Below are 18,002 nucleotides of genomic sequence, written 5' to 3'. Positions count from 1 at the left end.
AACGCAATATTGTGTCAGGACAATTTACTATTTATGCACAATAAACAAAGGAGCATAGCACGACAATTTCTGTTCAGCGCCAGACTTGCTTGTAACCTATATCACCAATTATGTTACGAAAAATGACGTAATAACTACTAAAAAACTCTGACCTTTGTGGGAATGCTTGGAGCAGACTAACCTGTGAGCTGGAGTGTTCTGGGACGTTATATTTGGTATATCCAGACCATCGTCGGCTCTTACTTCGGAAACATGGCTTAAAACATTTCTCTTCAACGTTGTAATCCGATAAAAAAAAAAACGATCTCTTTACCCGTCGGCTTCCCGTGACTGTCATGCGACCGGCTATTGCAGTTAATAATACAACAGCTTCTTGCCATTTTTTGGGTTATTTTTTACCGCTGTGTAACTGAGTTCAATTGAAAGCCTGCGTGCGCTAGTACCTCTTGCCACAGTTCCCAGAATCCTTTGCGGTTTTGCCCCTGAATGACGTCACATTTTCAATCTTTATCCTGGTGGGCCGGTCTCTAGTCAAAATGCCCGGGCCGATTTTTTTGTCCCAGTCCAGCTTTGCTATAATATAGTAATAAGGAGGCTCAGATGGATACCTCATAGTTTGTTTCTTTAGACTCTATCCTATTAATGAGCTTATTTTTGATGTCAGATCAAATGACAATATTTACTGTTCACAAATTTCCACATTTCTGCAGCTTAAATTTAAAAACTATTCAGACAGTAAGATTATATGAAATAAGTAAAAGCCAGAAGCCCTCTCGAAATTAAAATTATATAGAAAAAATGACCTAAGTTAAACTTCCTAGAGAAGTTATAAGAGCCTTTATCCGACATAAGAGTTTCAAAATGAGTTTTGGCGTTATTTTCTGACAGCTGCACGCATTTGAGAGGAGCAGCAGCCCGAACGCGGTAACTTGTTACCTCTGGGTCTCCAGAGAAAGCCCCTCCTTGGATGGACCCTTCTCCCCGAGCGTCACTCGGTGCACTTCAGTCCAGTCCCCCTTTCCAAATACACATCCACTGTCCCATACACAAACACACGCTCGCACACATTCACACAGCGCCAGACTCTTATGCAAATAGTCCGCTTGCCGCTCCTGCCGCTCTACTTTTGTAGAGACGCATGAAGAACTCTGGATGTTGTTAACGTACTTAAAAAAAAAAGTTTTGTGGAGTTGGAAAAAAAGTGATATCACTTTTCAGGATTTTCTTGGCTCTCTTCTAAGGTGATAACTTTCTTGGGAATTCACTCCAAGTATCGGACCTGATGGGCGGATAAACTGCATAAATTTGCTTTTAAATTTCCGAACCGTGCAGCTGGATTAAAGTCAGCGTTTGATGGTCAAAATGAATAATTCCATTAAATGATTAACTCCCCCGGACCGAAGGATTTCAAGGTATGTTGTGAAACGCGGTAAAATAATCTATTTATCTCCAATGCTTCTTGCTCATCAGCATGATTTACTTAAATTTTAACTATAGGTCGAAAAGCTTTCTCATGTTTAGCTCTATAGTTGGTCTGTTGAATTTAAATGTTTGGCGTTTTTATGTTAATTTTGCGATTGGGTGAGAGTAACAGAGCGAGGAGGGAGAGGGCGGGAGTATTTCTAGCCTCCTAATGCGCCCTTTGACTTAAACCTTCATTCATATATCGCATCAGCCACACCGCTAACTACTTAAGCACACGCATGCGCGTCTGTATGTCTTATACTTAAATATCTCACCTTTAAGACAGGTGCAGTGTTCCAGCATGGCTCTGTGGCTTGAGTATAAGTAAAAGTGTGAGGAGTAGCACTGTGGTCTCTACTTAAAAAAAAGGAAAGAGGTTATTTTGACAGAAGTTGTTGGAGAAATTTTGGTGCTCTTTGCTTCTCTCCATTATTCCTGACTTCCTTTTCCTCTTTTGCAGTGATAGTGTACTGTCTCCTCTAGTAAATGAAAATGAATCGGGGAGTGAATGTGCTTGCGGCTTTACTGGCTCTCCTGATGCTGGCACTTGTTGTGCCCACGAGCAAGTCCTGCCCCAGGACCTGTAATTGCTACCAGGCCAATGAAGTCCACTGCACCTTCCGCTCACTGCTCGCTATACCTCCCGGTCTGCCTGCACACACAAGACGCATAAACTTAGGGTATGGAAACACACATACATCCAAAAGAACAAAGTATGCTGCTCACACATATGTAACATATCAGAGATAACGAGCTGAAGCTTTTTTGGGTGTTTTTTATTCTTTTTTTTAAATCAGTCAACACAGGAATTTTTTTTTTTAAAGTATACAGATGGTGTTTTGTTCTCTGGCAGGTTTAACAGCATCAGGAACCTCCATGACAGGTCTTTGGCTGGGTTAAGGAGGGTGGAGCTTCTGATGCTTCACAGCAATGACCTCCATCATCTTCCAGATGCAGCGTTCAGAGACATGAAATCGCTACAGGTAAACAGGAAGAGGAGAAAGACAATACTTCTGACCTTTCTCAGTGGGGTTAGTGAATCTAATTAAACAGAGAGTGGGCAGTTTTATATATAAAACGCCAAATTACAACAAACAGTCGCCTCAACACCCTAATGGGTAGGAGAGACAACGTTTTGTGACAGTGGAGATAAAAAGTTACGATACAGTAGACCAGTAACATCTGAAATACTTGTAATTAACACTCTTAATAACACTCTAACTATGAGAGATGAACATTAAAACCGCTTGTCAAAGAAGGTTTCTGTTACTGATAACGCCAGTAATGTATGATTATCAAGATAAATAGTATTTGTCAAAAAGGTTTGGTGTAATATAGAAACGACGCTACACTGATAAATGTGCCCAAATCCTGCAGTCATACTATTAATACTGAACCGATTCATTAGCTAAAGCTCTGATCTGCAAAACTAATCTAGAATTAATCAATCAAAGCGAACAGTCATCATTTCGTAGATTCAAAATGTCAGCATTTTTTTCCTAATTTCTTTATAAGTGTTGCATAATTTAGCAATCATCATTCGTTTCACTGCTTGGTGACAGGAAACACACTGGACATTTGAGAAGCAACCTGAGGGCAGAGTTAGCAGTCCGTGGGGAAGTGATATTACTCAACTAGCAATTGTTCCCTTCATCTCCCAGGCAGATGCTGATATATTTGCCGTTCTGTGGTAATAGGATCCATATTTTCATGTGCTGACGTCTTCACATGCTTGATCCGTCAGCAGCTGGAACTCTTCCAGCTCAGTAGCCTCCCCAGAGGGCAGATTTAACGTAAGCCTCACAGAAACAAAATTCCACAACCTGATTTTCATGGTGCGCCTTCTTAAATTTCTGGCGGGATCTTCACACATGGCTGGAATAGCAATAGATTTCTTACAGTTTCCTTTTGGGGAAAGTGCTAAATTTTACATTTGGATAATGAGAAACCCCGCCAGTTCTAGGATATCCTTTTAGTTTGACCCGATGCACAGCATGAATATTTCATCTGGATATGCTGTCAGCAGTAGTTTTTTAAATGTTTTAACTATTTTCTTGAAAGCTTTGCTTGTATTTTAAAAAATTACTCAGGATCAGTTGTTTCTACTTGGATTTTTACACATCTCTTTATTCTCATGTTATAGACTCATGTTGCCAGCATGTGGTGGGTGTCCAGTAACCGACTTTTCCTTTCCTTTTAAATCAGCCTTAGATGTCTGCCCTAATCCTCCATTCCTTCTGCTCATTTCATTTCCTTTATTCCCACAGATACTAAAGCTAAGCTATAACAAGCTGAGAGAGATCTCTTCATCGCTGACCTTCTCTGGCCTGACCTCACTGCTCCGCCTGTATTTGGATCACAACCTCCTCCAGCACATCCACCCCCGGGCCCTGCTCCAGCTGCCTAGCCTCCGGCTGCTTCGTCTACAAGGAAACAGGCTGCATCAGTTGCACCCTCACACTCTATGCACATTGTCCCTACTGAATACATATTACTTTTCCACACTCAGGTGAGCTTGTACACTTCAAACATTCAATGTAATAATCAGTGCGAGGGAAATCTGGTTTTAAAAGTATAACCAGATTTAGTTCTGCTGGTAGTCCTGAGAGTGAGGGCAACACAGTAATTGTTAACTTAAATTCAGTCCAAGCAGCCATCTGCTTTGATTCAGACTCTGCTTTCCCTCTGTTTTCATATCAGTTTTTTCTTCTTCCCTTTCTTTAGACACCTGGACCTCTCCAACAACAGTCTAACCACCCTGCCCAAAGACGCTTTAGCAACAGCACCTCTGCTGGAAACTCTTATGCTGCAGGCTAATCCGTGGAGCTGTGACTGCAGGATGAACTGGTTTCTTTCTTGGACTCTGGCTCACCCAGGTGACTGCCATTCCTGAAAAAATCATTTGTTTACACTTATTGTTTTGTCTCTCTAACGTGTTCAGAAGAAGAAATAGATAAGGTGAGAAGGAACATTGGGAACGGACTGATAAACAGAAGATTGTTTTGTTGATATTTCCACTTTATAAGCCGAGACCGAGAGCTGCATGCCAAAACCATTCATTTTAATGCATCTGGTTTTGTTATCTGAGAACCTTTGGCCACTACCGCCCTCCACCTGCTTTTTGTCACAAATTATTCATTGTTTCTCCCCATTATCTTCCAGTGTGTTTTGTGGCTGTTATTGAGATGTGAGAGAAAGCTAGGCCATGAAATGTGTCTCATTGATATGCCAGACTTAACTTGCCATGACTAATCCATGATGACAGCACTGATGTGTGTCCGCTGAAATATAGGCTAATGATTCCTGTGTAGTAATGAAGTGATGCATATATCTGATTTATGTGTAAATTAAGTAACCATACCTAATTAGTAAGAGATATAAAGTGTAATGAATGCTTAAAATATGCTGCCATGACTAATAAATGACTATAATATGCAGTTATATGTTGAAAGAGCTAAAACGTGCTATTGTGTATTTGCATAGCTGCTATGACATTAGATATGGTAAGGCTGTCTTTTGTGATATCATTTTCTCTGTTTCCCTCTTTCAATTAGGCTTGATGAAATGTCCTGGTGGCCCACAGTGTCCATTATGTACATCCCCCAATTCACTTCAAGGGCAGGGCTTGCTTGAACAGACTGCTTTAACGTGCAATTCACCAGTGATCCCGTCTCCAGGAAAAGAGGCACCTTTAGGGACAGAACCCAGTGAAATTAAATCAAGTGAGACCTTCAGAGAGCCCTTAGGCAGTGCCTCACTGGGTTTGTCTGACCAGCAAGGGTACAGTGTTGATCTGAGTTGCAACATCACTCAATCATCCGACTCCCAAGATATTGCTCCTCCTCCAGATCTCTCCGTGTCCTCATCTTCTCCTCTTCCTCTCGCTCTCTCGCTCTCTCTGGAGTGCCCCGTGGAGAGACAGAGCTATGAGAAACTTTGGAGGATTCTGGCTCACTACAGCGAGACTGCAGTTCGCCTCGAGAGGGAGATCATGCTGAGTAAATCCCCAGCGTTGGCCTACCGCTATAGGCAGGCAGCAGAGACAGATGGATATTATCACACTGGAGTCAAAGCTTCTGTTAAAGCCAGGCCTCAGTGGTTAATGCAGCCAGCTATTAGCATTCAGCTAAACAGAGCGCAGTCTAATGGACATAAGGTTCAGCTTATATACTCAACAAGAGTTTCTGCTCATCTTGACCCTACCTCTCAACTCTCATCATCCTCTGCTGCTTCTCACCCTTGGGTGCTGATTTCAACTAATCATACTACCACAGCACTGGCAGCAGTAGCAGGCAGTAAAGTACAGCTACCCTGCCCAATTCTCACTTCTGGCAACCCCAAAGCACAGTGGATTCTCCCAGATGGATCTGAACTCCTCTCCCCCTCCAGCACCCTAGATGGCAGGCTCCGGGCTTCAGGCTTTGTTTTACTGCTACAAAATGTACAACTGTCAGATGCTGGGATTTACTACTGCGTTGCCAGGGCTGGAAGGGACGTAGATGTTCTTCCTCTGCATCTGGCAGTGGAGGAGTCCTCTGTTCCGCATTTAGGAGAGCAAGTGGGGCCTCCTGTCACAGGGACAGTTGGAGAACCTGTCAGTTTGCCTTGCAGGATGTCTGGTTCACCAGAGCCTTATTTAAGCTGGATTTTGCCAAATGGAAATGTGGTACGCCGAGGAACTGCTGTGCCAGGTGGACTCACCATAGAAACAAATGGGAGTCTCTATCTGCCTAACCCCTCCCTGAGGGATGGTGGTCATTACCGCTGCACTGCAGTCAACCACTATGGTAGAGATGCTCTGTCAGTGCAGCTGATATTAAATTCACAGCATATCCCTGCACTTAGGACTTCGTTTCCCAGAGGACCACAGTCTGCTGCTGGCCGGTCAACCAGGATAAGAGCTCCTTTATTACGTGACATGAATGAAGGATCAGGGGACGGAGAGGAAGTGGAAGAGGCGACTGTTGGAAATAGAAAACGCCCAGTGTCGTTTCAGGGTCCCCCAAACAGACGCTATCCGATTGGAAACCCACGAAGACGTGGGCCTGTAAGAGAAGGCTCCCGGAGACGAGGCGGTGCAGCTTTTTCATCCACAGACCAGAGAAGAAACCTCTTTGAGAACAAACGTAGAGTTAGCACAAGCAAAAAAAAGATAGATCCGCAGAAATGGGCTGACCTTTTGGCTAAGATACGTCAAAGGACTGCTCTCGCTAATCGTGGCCAACTTATCACAACAGAAAAGCCCACAGCTGCACCGGTCCAAGAAGCTGAAGACAGTGTCACAATAGAACACGAGGAAGATGATGATACAGATAGAGGTAGAGGTCAGGGAGCAGGAGTGGAAGCAGAAACTGAAGGGTCGTCTGTTGATGATATAGTTCTTCAGGAGGAAGAGTTACAGCCCATTCAACCTGTTAACACAGGAAGCCCGACAAAAACAGAGATAAAAACAGAGACTGAAACAGACTCTGAGACAGAAGAAGGTACAGAGAGGTCAACAGAAAAACAGATAGAGAATGAGACAGACACACTCAGGCAGGCAGAGATACCGGGTTCACAAACACAGACAGCAGCAAACGCAGTGACACGGAAAGAACCGGTCACATCTTATCCAGTGTCAGGAACAAATGAAATTGTCCCAGAACCAGTTGAAGGAGATGAGCGAGAAGTGAACCCCAATCCATCAAGAACGAGACCACAGAATCCCCGACAGCGGTTCTTCCCTAATTTGGTGCCAAGCTCCCGCCCCCAAAGACCTCGGAACTCACACAGGAAGATTGGACAGCGGAGACGAATCATCAACAGGCCCAGGGTGCAACTTTTGACCCCAAACCAACGTCCCCTGGAACCCACAAACCCAATAACCCCTGCTGTGACACCTGACACCACTACAAATCAAATCAATATGTTGTCGCTGGTCTCAGCAGCCACATCTGCGGGAATTTTGTCGACACAGAGAGACCATATTAAGACTGCTCTAAATCTTTTTGGCTCTGCTTCATCATCTTCCTCCCCCTCACAGACTCCCTCCCCCTCGTATACAAACAGATACACACCTACAGCTATAATGACTCACTCAGGCAAGAGACCAGACAGGGAAGAGATACCAGACAGTGAAGAGTCCACTCTTTTCAGCACACCAGCACCCACTCATTCTAATTTTGTCATTTCAGAAACACATGTGCCAGGCACACATACCTTAGCACACAGTATACACAAACACACAGAAACACAAACAGCCTTAGGCAAGCATATTGACACACCCCCAAACAAACACAGTGAAAAGCTGGGGAAGAATTTTGTGAGCATACTATATCAGTCTTCCTCTCCAGCAACTCACTCCTCCCTTGTTTCAGTTTCCAGTGCAGCTACTGCAAAAACCATAACAAATCCTACAACTGCCCCTAAAAAGGTTTATTCTAATGCAAATGCCAGCAGCGCTAAAAGTACATCTTCTGCTATGACTAATGAGTACAAGCTTCCCACAACAACTGCAATTAATCCTAGGACTACAAGTTCCACCATATTTGCTAGGACTATTATTCCAGCATCTAGCACTACCAGACATACTGCAAGTGCTTCTACCTCTGCTACACCTATTCTTACACCTACTACTCCCGCTACTATTCCTGTAGTTGAACTCTTTACCACTACAATAAACCCTAATAATAATGCTTTGATTTCAACTACTACTGATACTAGCACTACTACTAGTAGTTCTTCAAACTCATTCATTGTTACGTCCCGATTTCTTAACCCTCCATCTACTGCTACTGCTTCTACTACATCTGAAACTACTAAAACTACTACAACTACTCCAACATTTACAGTTTCAGCCAAAATTCCCTCAACTTCTAGGGCAGCTACGCCTAGCACACTTTCCAGTACCGCTGCAATAATGACATCAGCAAATACCAAAACATCATCCTGGGAGAGGCCAAGCATCGACCTAGCTGACCCCAGAGAGAGGCTTGCCTCTGGTGCTCCAAACCAGAGTCGGCCCCCCACTGACTGGAAAAACGCCGGCGCTAATTCAATTCCAGATTCACACAGCAGCAGGACTAACTGGTCCCCTTCATTCCCTGTGGCTCCTGGGGTGAGTCCAAATGAATTCAAATAACATTTCTATTTTATAGGTAGTGCTACCCAAAATGGGCTTTAAGGCAAGCATACACACACACACACACACACACACACACACACACACACACACACACACACACACGACACTACAAAGAGAATAACAGCCAAACTAGGACCACCATTTGTTCTTTTCTAGTGTTAATTCAATTGCAAATTAATGTTTCCCCATTTTTACTTGCTTTTAGTCATTTAGTAATTTATGCAGTGGGTAATTTCTTTAAGTGCACTTTTAAATGTAATTTGCAGTTTATATACACACAACTCACATTAACATTTCTTTACCAAGTGAGTGCCTCTGATGCTCCAAACCAGAGTTGGCTGACCCAGAAAAAAACAACACACACACACACACACACTACACCCAACTCTGCAAGCCCTTGGGGCAAAATCTAGATCTCCAAACAGTCTAATCTCTATCCACATGACCTGCAATTAAAATTAAAGGATGTTTATGACAATTCTCCAATTTCATGGATTCTCCAGAGCTCTGTCAGAGATCTAAAGAAAAAAACAAAATTAAAAACACGTGTTCCACAATCAATAGCATTATGTGTTGTTATGCATTATGTGAGTCTAATTCCATGGGATTTAAAGTAATCAATTGTTAATTAATTTACAGGCCTTGTTGGCAAGCCTCAGTAGATTAAACATCTCGGTCCACCAACAAAAACTCTAAGTCTGAGATCACTGTGAAGCTATATTATATATCTTATTCCACAATATCACTATTTAATAAAAAAAAAAAAAGAGCAATAAGAAACATTTTACAAACTGGCAGTTTTTAATCAGCCCCTGTGAATCAGACTTTTCATGCTGATTCATAACTTCACAAATGTGTTTTAATTTGCCTGCTTGCTGTAGGTTGTTGGAAGCCCTCCAGTCACTGGCTATTTAGTTAAGAAAATGAAACTCAATGGCCAACCTAATTCAGGCCAACATAATGAAACATTTTAAACTTGTAAAGTTTAAAATGTTTCATTAGTGAATCCCAGATATCTTTAAAGGTTTGAATATTTTAAAGGAGTCAAATTCATTATCCTGTGATTTAATGTGCTCTTGTAGGCTCCAGTCGTGAGATCCAGACCAAGGATTGCAGACCCGCACGTCAGGACAGTGTCATTCCCAGCAGAGAGCACTGCCAGGCTGACTTGTGAAGCTAAAGGAGAACCAAAACCCACCATCACGTGGATTAAAGTCGCCACAGGTGTGCACACTGCAGCATGCATTTATTCTAACATACCTTAAACAAAACACCCTGAGCTATGTCAGTGTGTAATCCAGTTTACCGCCACTTTAAATCTGTTACATAAACTCAAATCATGGAACAGGCTTCATGTTTATTCTTTTAATTTTGCTGGAAAACGCAGCAGTGCTTATTTCGCATTCACCAGTTTATTGCATATGTGCATGTCTGTATGGTATGGTCTAAAATCTATTGACTTTGCATTTAAAGCAGAGTAATTAAAGGTTTACACTCTGAGGTCACTAATGCTAAAGGAAATAAGCGTCAGCTTTAATATGTGCTATGAATGAATACAAACACATTTTACTGTGATGAAAAAAACCCCCATTAACAACCAGCATATACACTGGCATGGACACAATAGGCTTTTCTCTAGCTTGCCATGTGGGAAAGACATCGCAAGCAAGTAATGGAACATTTTGTGCACTGCATCGCTGACTTTACTTCATGCTGTGCCATTTGGTGTGCCCCCGTTCCTCCTTTCCTCTCTGTCTCTTTCTCACCCTCTTAACGTTTTTCCTCACTCTCTTTGCTCGTTGCTGCTCTTTGTGTGCGTCTGTCTGTCTTACTCTCTTGCTGTATGTCTTTCACTCAGGAGCGGTGATGTCAGTCCACTCCAGAGCTCAGCGTTTTGAGGTCCTGTCAAATGGCACCCTTGTTATCCAGAATATTCAGCTGCAGGACAGGGGCACATACATCTGCAGTGCACAAAGCATGCTGGGTCGTGATAGGTGAGGTTACTGATATATGTTATGCATACAGTATGGTTGTGTAATGACAACAGGGCACAGTATTTTAATATTAATGACATCAGCCTACAGTAATGTGCAATTAAATTACTCAGCATAATGTATATTGTGGTGCAGTTATGATTGTTGAGTCTGTTGTTATAACAGCAAACAGTGACATACGCAGTAATGCAAACCTGTATATATAAAGTATGATTTGGTGCCTCTTATGTGATTTCTGATAGAGTCATGCATTGTGTGTTTGCCTTTGCATATTTCATAAATTGAGGGGTTTTTTTGCCCGTCTTCTTCATGGCAGGTTGCTAACGACCCTGGAAGTTTGGACTCGCCCCCCTCGTATGCAGCTGGCTAGTTACAGAGAAGCCACCATTCATCAGGGCGGAGAAGTGCACTTGGAGTGCCAAGCGGATGGTGTTCCCGCCCCTCTGCTCTCGTGGGTTCTGCCAGATCGTTCTGTCATGACATCCGCTGGCCCCTCCACCAGTCGAATCAGCGTGGACACGAATGGAACTCTTCATATCTCAGTAACTTTACCCAGTGACCGAGGAGTGTATCGCTGCGTGGCCTCCAACTCAGCTGGTGCTGCCAGCACCTCTGTGCGTGTACACGTGTCCTCGTTACCTCCGGTGATACAGCAACCCAGAGAGGAACACCTGCTCTTGTCTCCGGGGAGGCCAGTTTATGCTCACTGCTCAGCCCGAGGTGCCCCTCCACCAACTCTCCGCTGGCGAATCCCAGATGGGACCCTTGTTCGCCCATCCCAGTTTCTCCACGGCAACCTCTTTGTCTTGACCAATGGGACACTGCATATTCGAAAAGTCGGGTCAAAGGATTCTGGGAGCTATGAGTGCACAGCAAGTAATGCTGTGGGGACCGATAAGAGAACAGTGAAGTTAAAAATTGAAGGGGGAGCAGAAGAAGAAAGAAGACAGGGAGAAGTAAGTCATAAAGGAGTAAAAGCTGTTGCTACTGAAAGGCCACCTTCTTCATCACTCATTAATGACACAGGTCTGAGTATCTCTAACCAGCCCTCAAATCCATTTAGCTCCCCTAAATCTCCCTTGGAAAAATCCAAGACGTCGCTCACCTCAAGCTCTTCTCACTCCTCATCTAACCCTTACCGGTCCTCGAACTCATCACCTAAATTTAATAAAACAGTCACTGCCTCCCACACACACTTTACCAGTGTCAAAAAAACAAATTCTTCTTCCCTTTCCCCACCCTCCACGGGGTCAATAAATAAGAATAAAGTCTCACCCAGTATAACCAACACAAGAGTTGCTTCCCCTACAGACAGGAGAGCATCTACTGTTTTGAATCCCTTGCTACTCTCCCCTTTTAGCAAAGCCCGTATTATTTCTACATCACCATCTAGTTCTACTGTCCCACAAGGAGGGATTTTACAGCTTCACTGCTCCGTAACTGGCAACCCAACCCCTATCATTATCTGGAGGACCCCCAGCAGGAAGCTAGTGGACCAGCACTTAAGGTACTGGGAATGTCCACATTTGTATCACTACATATGTTGTTGATTTTAATAGTACTTCATCTAATTTAATTATCTACGTTTGAATGAAAGTTTTGACCGGCGTTTGAAGGTGCATCCTAACGGTACCTTGTCAGTCCAAGCTGTAACGGAGAAGGATGCTGGAGACTACCTGTGCATCGCACGGAACAAGGTCGCAGATGATTATCGCCTCCTGCGTGTTACTGTAGCTGCGAAACCCGCCACGATTGAACCAAAACAACTGCTCACTCAGATGGTGTCAGTCGGGAAACCACTGAAGGTGAGCAGAAAAACAGAAATGTAATTAAATTGCAATTCTCAGCCGCTTCTGATGCAAAGTTTGTTTGATAAATGCACACAAGCGATTAATATTTTATTTCCAGTCTGTGTTTCTCACTCAATTTTATTTGAATCTGGGTTGTTATTAAGTTGTAGTGTTTGCACTGCATATTTCCCATGAAATAATTCAATTCATTCATTCATTTGATGCTGTATTGTTTAAAATGTCTGGCAAGAAATGTCTAAATCTGAACTGTCCCTCTCTTATATAAGTTTACTGTTGAGTTTTAGAGTTATTTCGTGCCAGGGTTGGTACATTTGAGTCCTAAAGTTCAGGTTTTAAGTTGGGATCTAAAAATGTTTTATATTATTTGGGTCAAAAAAGAAAGAAAAACCTGCTGACGCATAAATGTGCAGCTATGAATCATCAGCAGTGTTTTTCAGCAGAAAATAAATCACGCATCAATATTTAAAGGCTTGGTGAAAAATGTCAAGAAAAAAAAAACAAAGCAAGTGTGGGATTTTTAAAAATAATTACTTTAATTTAAAGATTTATGAGCTGTGTTTTAGTGTGAGTGTGAAATTTGTAGTGGCTTAGATGTGTTTTAGAGTGCAGCATGTAGTTGTTATTTATCATTTATAATGTTTCTTACGACTTCAGCTTTCATCCCAAACAAAAAGTCAACAACCTTTTAAATCATGCATCACTGGAACACTGATCCTCTGCAGGTGGACTGCCAGGCATCAGGGCTGCCTGACCCAGCTGTCCACTGGACCTTACCAGATGGAACCATGGTGAACAGCGTGTTGCATGGGGAAGACAGAGGAGGCCGAGAACAACGACTAATAGTGTTCAGCAATGGGACGTTACTGGTTCCAGCAGTAAGCGCTGGAGAAGGAGGAGAGTATACGTGTTATGCTGAGAATCAAGGCGGCCACGACACCATGAAGGTAAGACAAGTAATTTCTTCATCATTTTAATTAAATGTCTTTGTCATGAGCTGCATGAGTTGTGAGTGCTTTCAAACTGAAGCTTTTACACAACTAAAAACACTAAACAATTCAATCATCTGTTCACCCCTTCAAGGTCAAAGTAAAGGTTATGATGACATCTGTTCCAACTTTTACTGATGACAGAAGCTACCATATCATGAAAGTACGCCAGGGAGCAACGGCCCGAATTCCCTGCCGAGCCACAGGAAACCCTACCCCTACAGTGATGTGGTTCAACCCTGCAAACCGTGTTATCCCACGAAGTTTAGGATCTGGTTATTATTTTGAACGAGTAGTGGTGGTTTCAAATGGCACTCTGGAGGTTCGCATAGCTCAAAAGATCGACACAGGAAACTATACGTGCCAAGCAAGCAACTCAGCTGGGGAGAGGAGCAGGGTGGTCAGGCTTGAGGTGGAGACGCCTACCTATGGATTGCGTGGCCGAGTGGAAGGTGGAGGTTGGAGCAATAATAGTGGAACTGACACCAGATCAGGGGACAACATTAACAATGGGGGGATAATCCGCTATGGATTGTCTGGAATCACAGACAAGCTGCATAACAACAGCAGCAGCAATGACAACGATAATGAGAGGATAAGAAACATTGTACCAAGCAGTGGTGTTAATTTGGCAATCAGTAGCTCTAATCCTGTCCTTAAGAATGATAGTCAAAATGGATTTAACGGGCTTGTGAGTGGAATTACAACAAAACTAAGCAGTAGCGTAATCAGCGTGGGGGTGAACCGTGCTAGGAATGTAAGCACTAAAGCAGATAATACTGGAATTAATATGAATAGACCCAGTATTATACACAACAGCAACAGTGTAGGTAACAGTCGCAGCACAGTTAGAGAAGGTAGTGCTGAGAGAAATCCTGCACGGAATATCAATGAAGTCATTGCAGGAAAGGCTAGTAATGACGCTAATACGAGCGGAGAAAATGGCAGGTTAAGTGGTAATTCGAGAAATGCTGGAGGCTTTAGTAGCACTGTGTCTAATAAAGCAGTTGGGACAAGCACACACAGAGGGGATGATTTTAATAGGAGCGGTAATCTAGGAAGGACCGACAGCAGAAATGGTGGTGAGTTAAGTAGTAATACTGATGCTAAAAACTCCCCCAACACAGTACTGGGTGTAGCAACGGCGGTGAAGCAGCAAGCAGTTAAAGGTCAAACTATTTTTTTGCCATGCCCTTCCCAAAATTCCCGTCAGTCGCGTCTGTTCTGGCTTCTGCCTGGGAATGGCATGTTGCCATCTCCCTACTATGGCAGTCGTCTTACTGTGCACCGAAATGGTACCTTAGAGCTGCGGGGTGTTCGAGGGAGTGATGGTGGTGTCTTGGTTTGTGTAGTGAGAAGTGAGAAAGGAGAGACAACAATGCGGGTGGAGCTGGAGGTGTCAGACCAGCAGGAGGAGGTCAGATCTCCACACAGGGTAGAAAGGGTTGGTTTAACAAAGGTGCCGCTCTCAAGAGGGTTAGTGGAATCAGAGCAGTCCTTAAGCTCAAAGCCAGCATCACCTGTGCTTTACCCGAGAATCTCAGTTACTGAAAAGCCTCGGCAAAGTGCAGTGAGATTGCCTGCACCACCTCACCCAGTTGGCCCCCCATCCTCAACTGGCACTGCCTCAGCGCCCACTGTGATCACCCAAACAGCCTCTCTTGTGAGCATCATTAATGGAGAGACCCTTCACCTGCCTTGCCCTGCTTCTCAAACACCTGGCTTTACCCGCGGCTCATTCACATGGACCATGCCCAGTGGCAAGGTGCTGTCCCAGGGTGAGAGTGGTGATTCAGGCCGTTACTTAGTCCAAGAGGATGGAGCATTAACAGTGCAGCAGGCCTCTGTGTTCGACCGTGGCACCTACACCTGCAGATCCACGAGTTATGACTCTTCCTCAGTTTCAGTGATCACAGTTCCTGTTATTGTCATCGCCTACCCTCCGCGCATCACAACAGGCCCCTCCCCTGTGACCTACACCCGCCCCGGTGTCGCTGTGGAACTGCCCTGCCTGACCATAGCAACACCCCGGGCGACAGTTACCTGGGAAACACCAGACCTGATGCAGCTGAAGGTCATGGCTCAGCCTCGCATTTATGGGAACCGCTATCTTAGCCCTCAGGGTTCTTTAGTGATACAAAAACCGACAAGCATGGATACAGGATTTTACAAATGCACCGCCAAAAATGTGATAGGGGTGGACACCAAGGCAACCTACCTGCATGTTATATAACCGGATGAGACGACAATACACGCATACACAATGTCATGTAATAGAAGCACAGAGACTTCACTTCTTTGTACTGGTGTATAACCTGTTTGAGTGCTTACACTCTGTGTCCCTGATGCCCAAAGAAACTGCAAACCCCTGTGTGGGAGATACTGATAACTCTCAGAAAGGACACATTGCTGATATACAGTTTATGTCTCATTTATGTATTTGAGGTTTTGAATCAGGGGTTGAAAAACAGGTACAATGTTTCATGCAGGTGGTCTACACATTTGGTGTCTCACTGGTGTAAATCCTGTTTTTAATTAGTGCTCATTTCATCATTGTGGCAAAAATGCTGCATTTTTTCCTGCAGAAATGGTCTTGTTTCTCCACCGTGTGCTAAAGTGTAAGAAAGGGGGAATAAGAGCAAAATGAATTGTTCACCAATACAATAACATCTTTTCTTTCTGTGTTTATTTGTAAAATGTAAAAACATTTTCAACCCTCGTGTGAAAGATCAAAATGCGCTATATCCATTTAACACCAGCTCATTATTTAGCTTTATTACTTTACATTTCTGCTCTAACACTGAACAACAATGTACTGCACAATGTAGTATAGCAATTTCACACTATGCACTGTGGCCCTCGGCCTTTTTAGACATGACCTTACCAAGGTGCATGTTAGCAAATGGATTGGACATTAAAAAGTCTTTAAACCAGCTGACTCTCTAGTCCAAAAACTGTGCAACATCCATTTTGCTCCAGTTTGCATTGATAATAACACAGGTTAGTTCACTGCTGGTGAGTCGCCCTCCTATGAATGGTTGGTCTGAAACTGGAGCATTTCCAGTAGCGAGAGTACAGCTGATGTAAGCCATCTTTATCTCTGTGCTACATGTGATAAACAGCAACTTTTTTGCAATTTATATGTTAAACCGCTTATCTGCCGATAACGTTCTGCCAGCGACGCCACACAGCATCGCACAACATGTCAGTTTTTCCTTCACAACTGTTTCCATTCACATAGGCACAAATGTAATGTCACATAATATGATTGTGTTACATTTGTTGTATATTTTAAAAAATGTTCTTCTTAGGTTTAAAAATGTCATTTTAAAATGTTGTATTTTCATGTGCTAACTAGGTTGGATTTGTTGCGGTGGTCTATATGTAACAAACCAGGAAAAAGAATTGTATTTGGCACCATTATTTGCACTGAACTGCTTTCGTTAAAGCGTTCACAGGCATGTTGATGGAGGGCTTCAGTGTTATGATCTACTCGAAAAAGCAGATTCTTCAGGACTTTGTACTCACCTTCTGATTCCATTACATTTTCACAGCACTAATGGAGCCAAACATATGGTACAAAACATTTATGTTTCAACAAAAGCCAGTTTTTGAAGAGTAATGTTCAGGATTATTGTGATATTAACTACTGTATAGATGTCTGTTGGTACAAGCACCTGTCTTACGCCTGTGCACAAAGCCAGGAGGTCATAGTTATATGTAGTCACTTAATCATTTTTTAAAAATATTGTCCTTAAATTATTTGCCTTGTACAAACTCTGTTGTTAGACAGTCTTAAAGGGAGAATTATTATTAAATATGAATATGTTTGAAGTCTCACTTGCCAGTGATGAATGCTTCCTAGACTTTTAACACCTTCATTTTATAAATAAAAATGGGAAAAAATGAAACGTCAGTGGTTGAGTTTTGTTCTGAAAAGCAGCACGGTGCAGACAAAGAGCGAGTGCTAGTTTTTGGAGTTAGAAGGAAAAAAGAAAACACCTCGTGGGAGGGTGGGAGCGCAGAAGGAAACTTTTCCTTGAGTGTATGATGAGAACAGAAACTCCTTATCCGTGGCTCAGCTGTCAGACGAGGAAATGGGGTCTTAACAGTAGATGAGACACATGTTGATGACATCATATTCGCCTCTCTGGGAAATGCAATAAAACTCCCAACAGCCTGCAGAGCAGCTCCACACGCCACCATGCATGAGCTCACACCTGGTGTTTACACTGGGAGTCCAGTAAATAGGCGATGAATACTTTTGATTAATCCTGACCTTATGTACTGTATATACGAGCAGTGTGACGGTGCACTATATTGGCCATTAGTATAAAAAAAAATATTGGCAGGCAGCTAGAGTAAGGGAAAGCGAAGGAGTGCGAGCAAAATACCTCTGAACTGCTGCCAATGCCAAAACTGACGAAAATGCTGCACCAAGTAATTACTGCATGTTTTTTTTCTCCGGGCTGTCAACACAGTGTTCACACCATACTTACAGTATTTAGACTATTTTCACCTTTTCAGCTGTGCACCACTTCTGCGTTTCTGTTTTGCATCGTGCTGTGAGGCAAAGGGTTATATCAACGCCACTCCCAAACCACAGTTTGAAAAAGTTTTTTTT

At 43.2% G+C, this 18,002-nt stretch overlaps 1 protein-coding gene across 2 annotated transcripts; it reads left to right on the top strand.

Moving 5' to 3' along the window:
- The first annotated feature begins 534 nt into the window (after nucleotides 1-534).
- LOC102294024 (matrix-remodeling-associated protein 5) lies at nucleotides 535-17,475 on the top strand. Of its 2 annotated transcripts, XM_005918327.2 has the most exons (12): nucleotides 535-1,412; nucleotides 1,925-2,144; nucleotides 2,318-2,447; nucleotides 3,732-3,973; nucleotides 4,189-4,340; nucleotides 5,019-8,560; nucleotides 9,670-9,811; nucleotides 10,446-10,581; nucleotides 10,898-12,088; nucleotides 12,179-12,386; nucleotides 13,115-13,336; nucleotides 13,473-17,475. In XM_005918327.2, the coding sequence occupies exons 2-12, from the start codon at nucleotides 1,951-1,953 to the stop codon at nucleotides 15,609-15,611; spliced, it is 8,298 nt and encodes a 2,765-aa protein (XP_005918389.1). In that variant the 5' UTR covers nucleotides 535-1,412; nucleotides 1,925-1,950; the 3' UTR covers nucleotides 15,612-17,475. The 2 variants fall into 2 exon arrangements, with proteins under 2 accessions (XP_005918389.1, XP_042075095.1); XM_042219161.1 differs by lacking the exon at nucleotides 1,925-2,144.
- Nucleotides 17,476-18,002: the final 527 nt, after the last annotated feature.

Source organism: Haplochromis burtoni, unplaced genomic scaffold (genome assembly GCF_018398535.1).
Source record: "Haplochromis burtoni strain Fernald_Lab_line unplaced genomic scaffold, NCSU_Asbu1 Contig_29, whole genome shotgun sequence".
Classification (NCBI taxonomy): domain Eukaryota; kingdom Metazoa; phylum Chordata; class Actinopteri; order Cichliformes; family Cichlidae; genus Haplochromis; species Haplochromis burtoni.
Note: the sequence above shows the minus strand (reverse complement) of the source record. Positions and strands in the feature narration are given on the sequence as shown.

Excerpts from the sequence above, each read along its gene's own strand:
- LOC102294024 (XM_005918327.2), top strand. The coding sequence starts at position 1,951 with ATGAAAATGAATCGGGGAGTGAATGTGCTTGCGGCTTTACTGGCTCTC. Across the intron at positions 8,561-9,669 it reads CATTCCCTGTGGCTCCTGGG|GCTCCAGTCGTGAGATCCAG; the intron begins GTGAGTCCAAAT and ends GTGCTCTTGTAG. Across the intron at positions 12,089-12,178 it reads CTAGTGGACCAGCACTTAAG|TTTTGACCGGCGTTTGAAGG; the intron begins GTACTGGGAATG and ends TTTGAATGAAAG.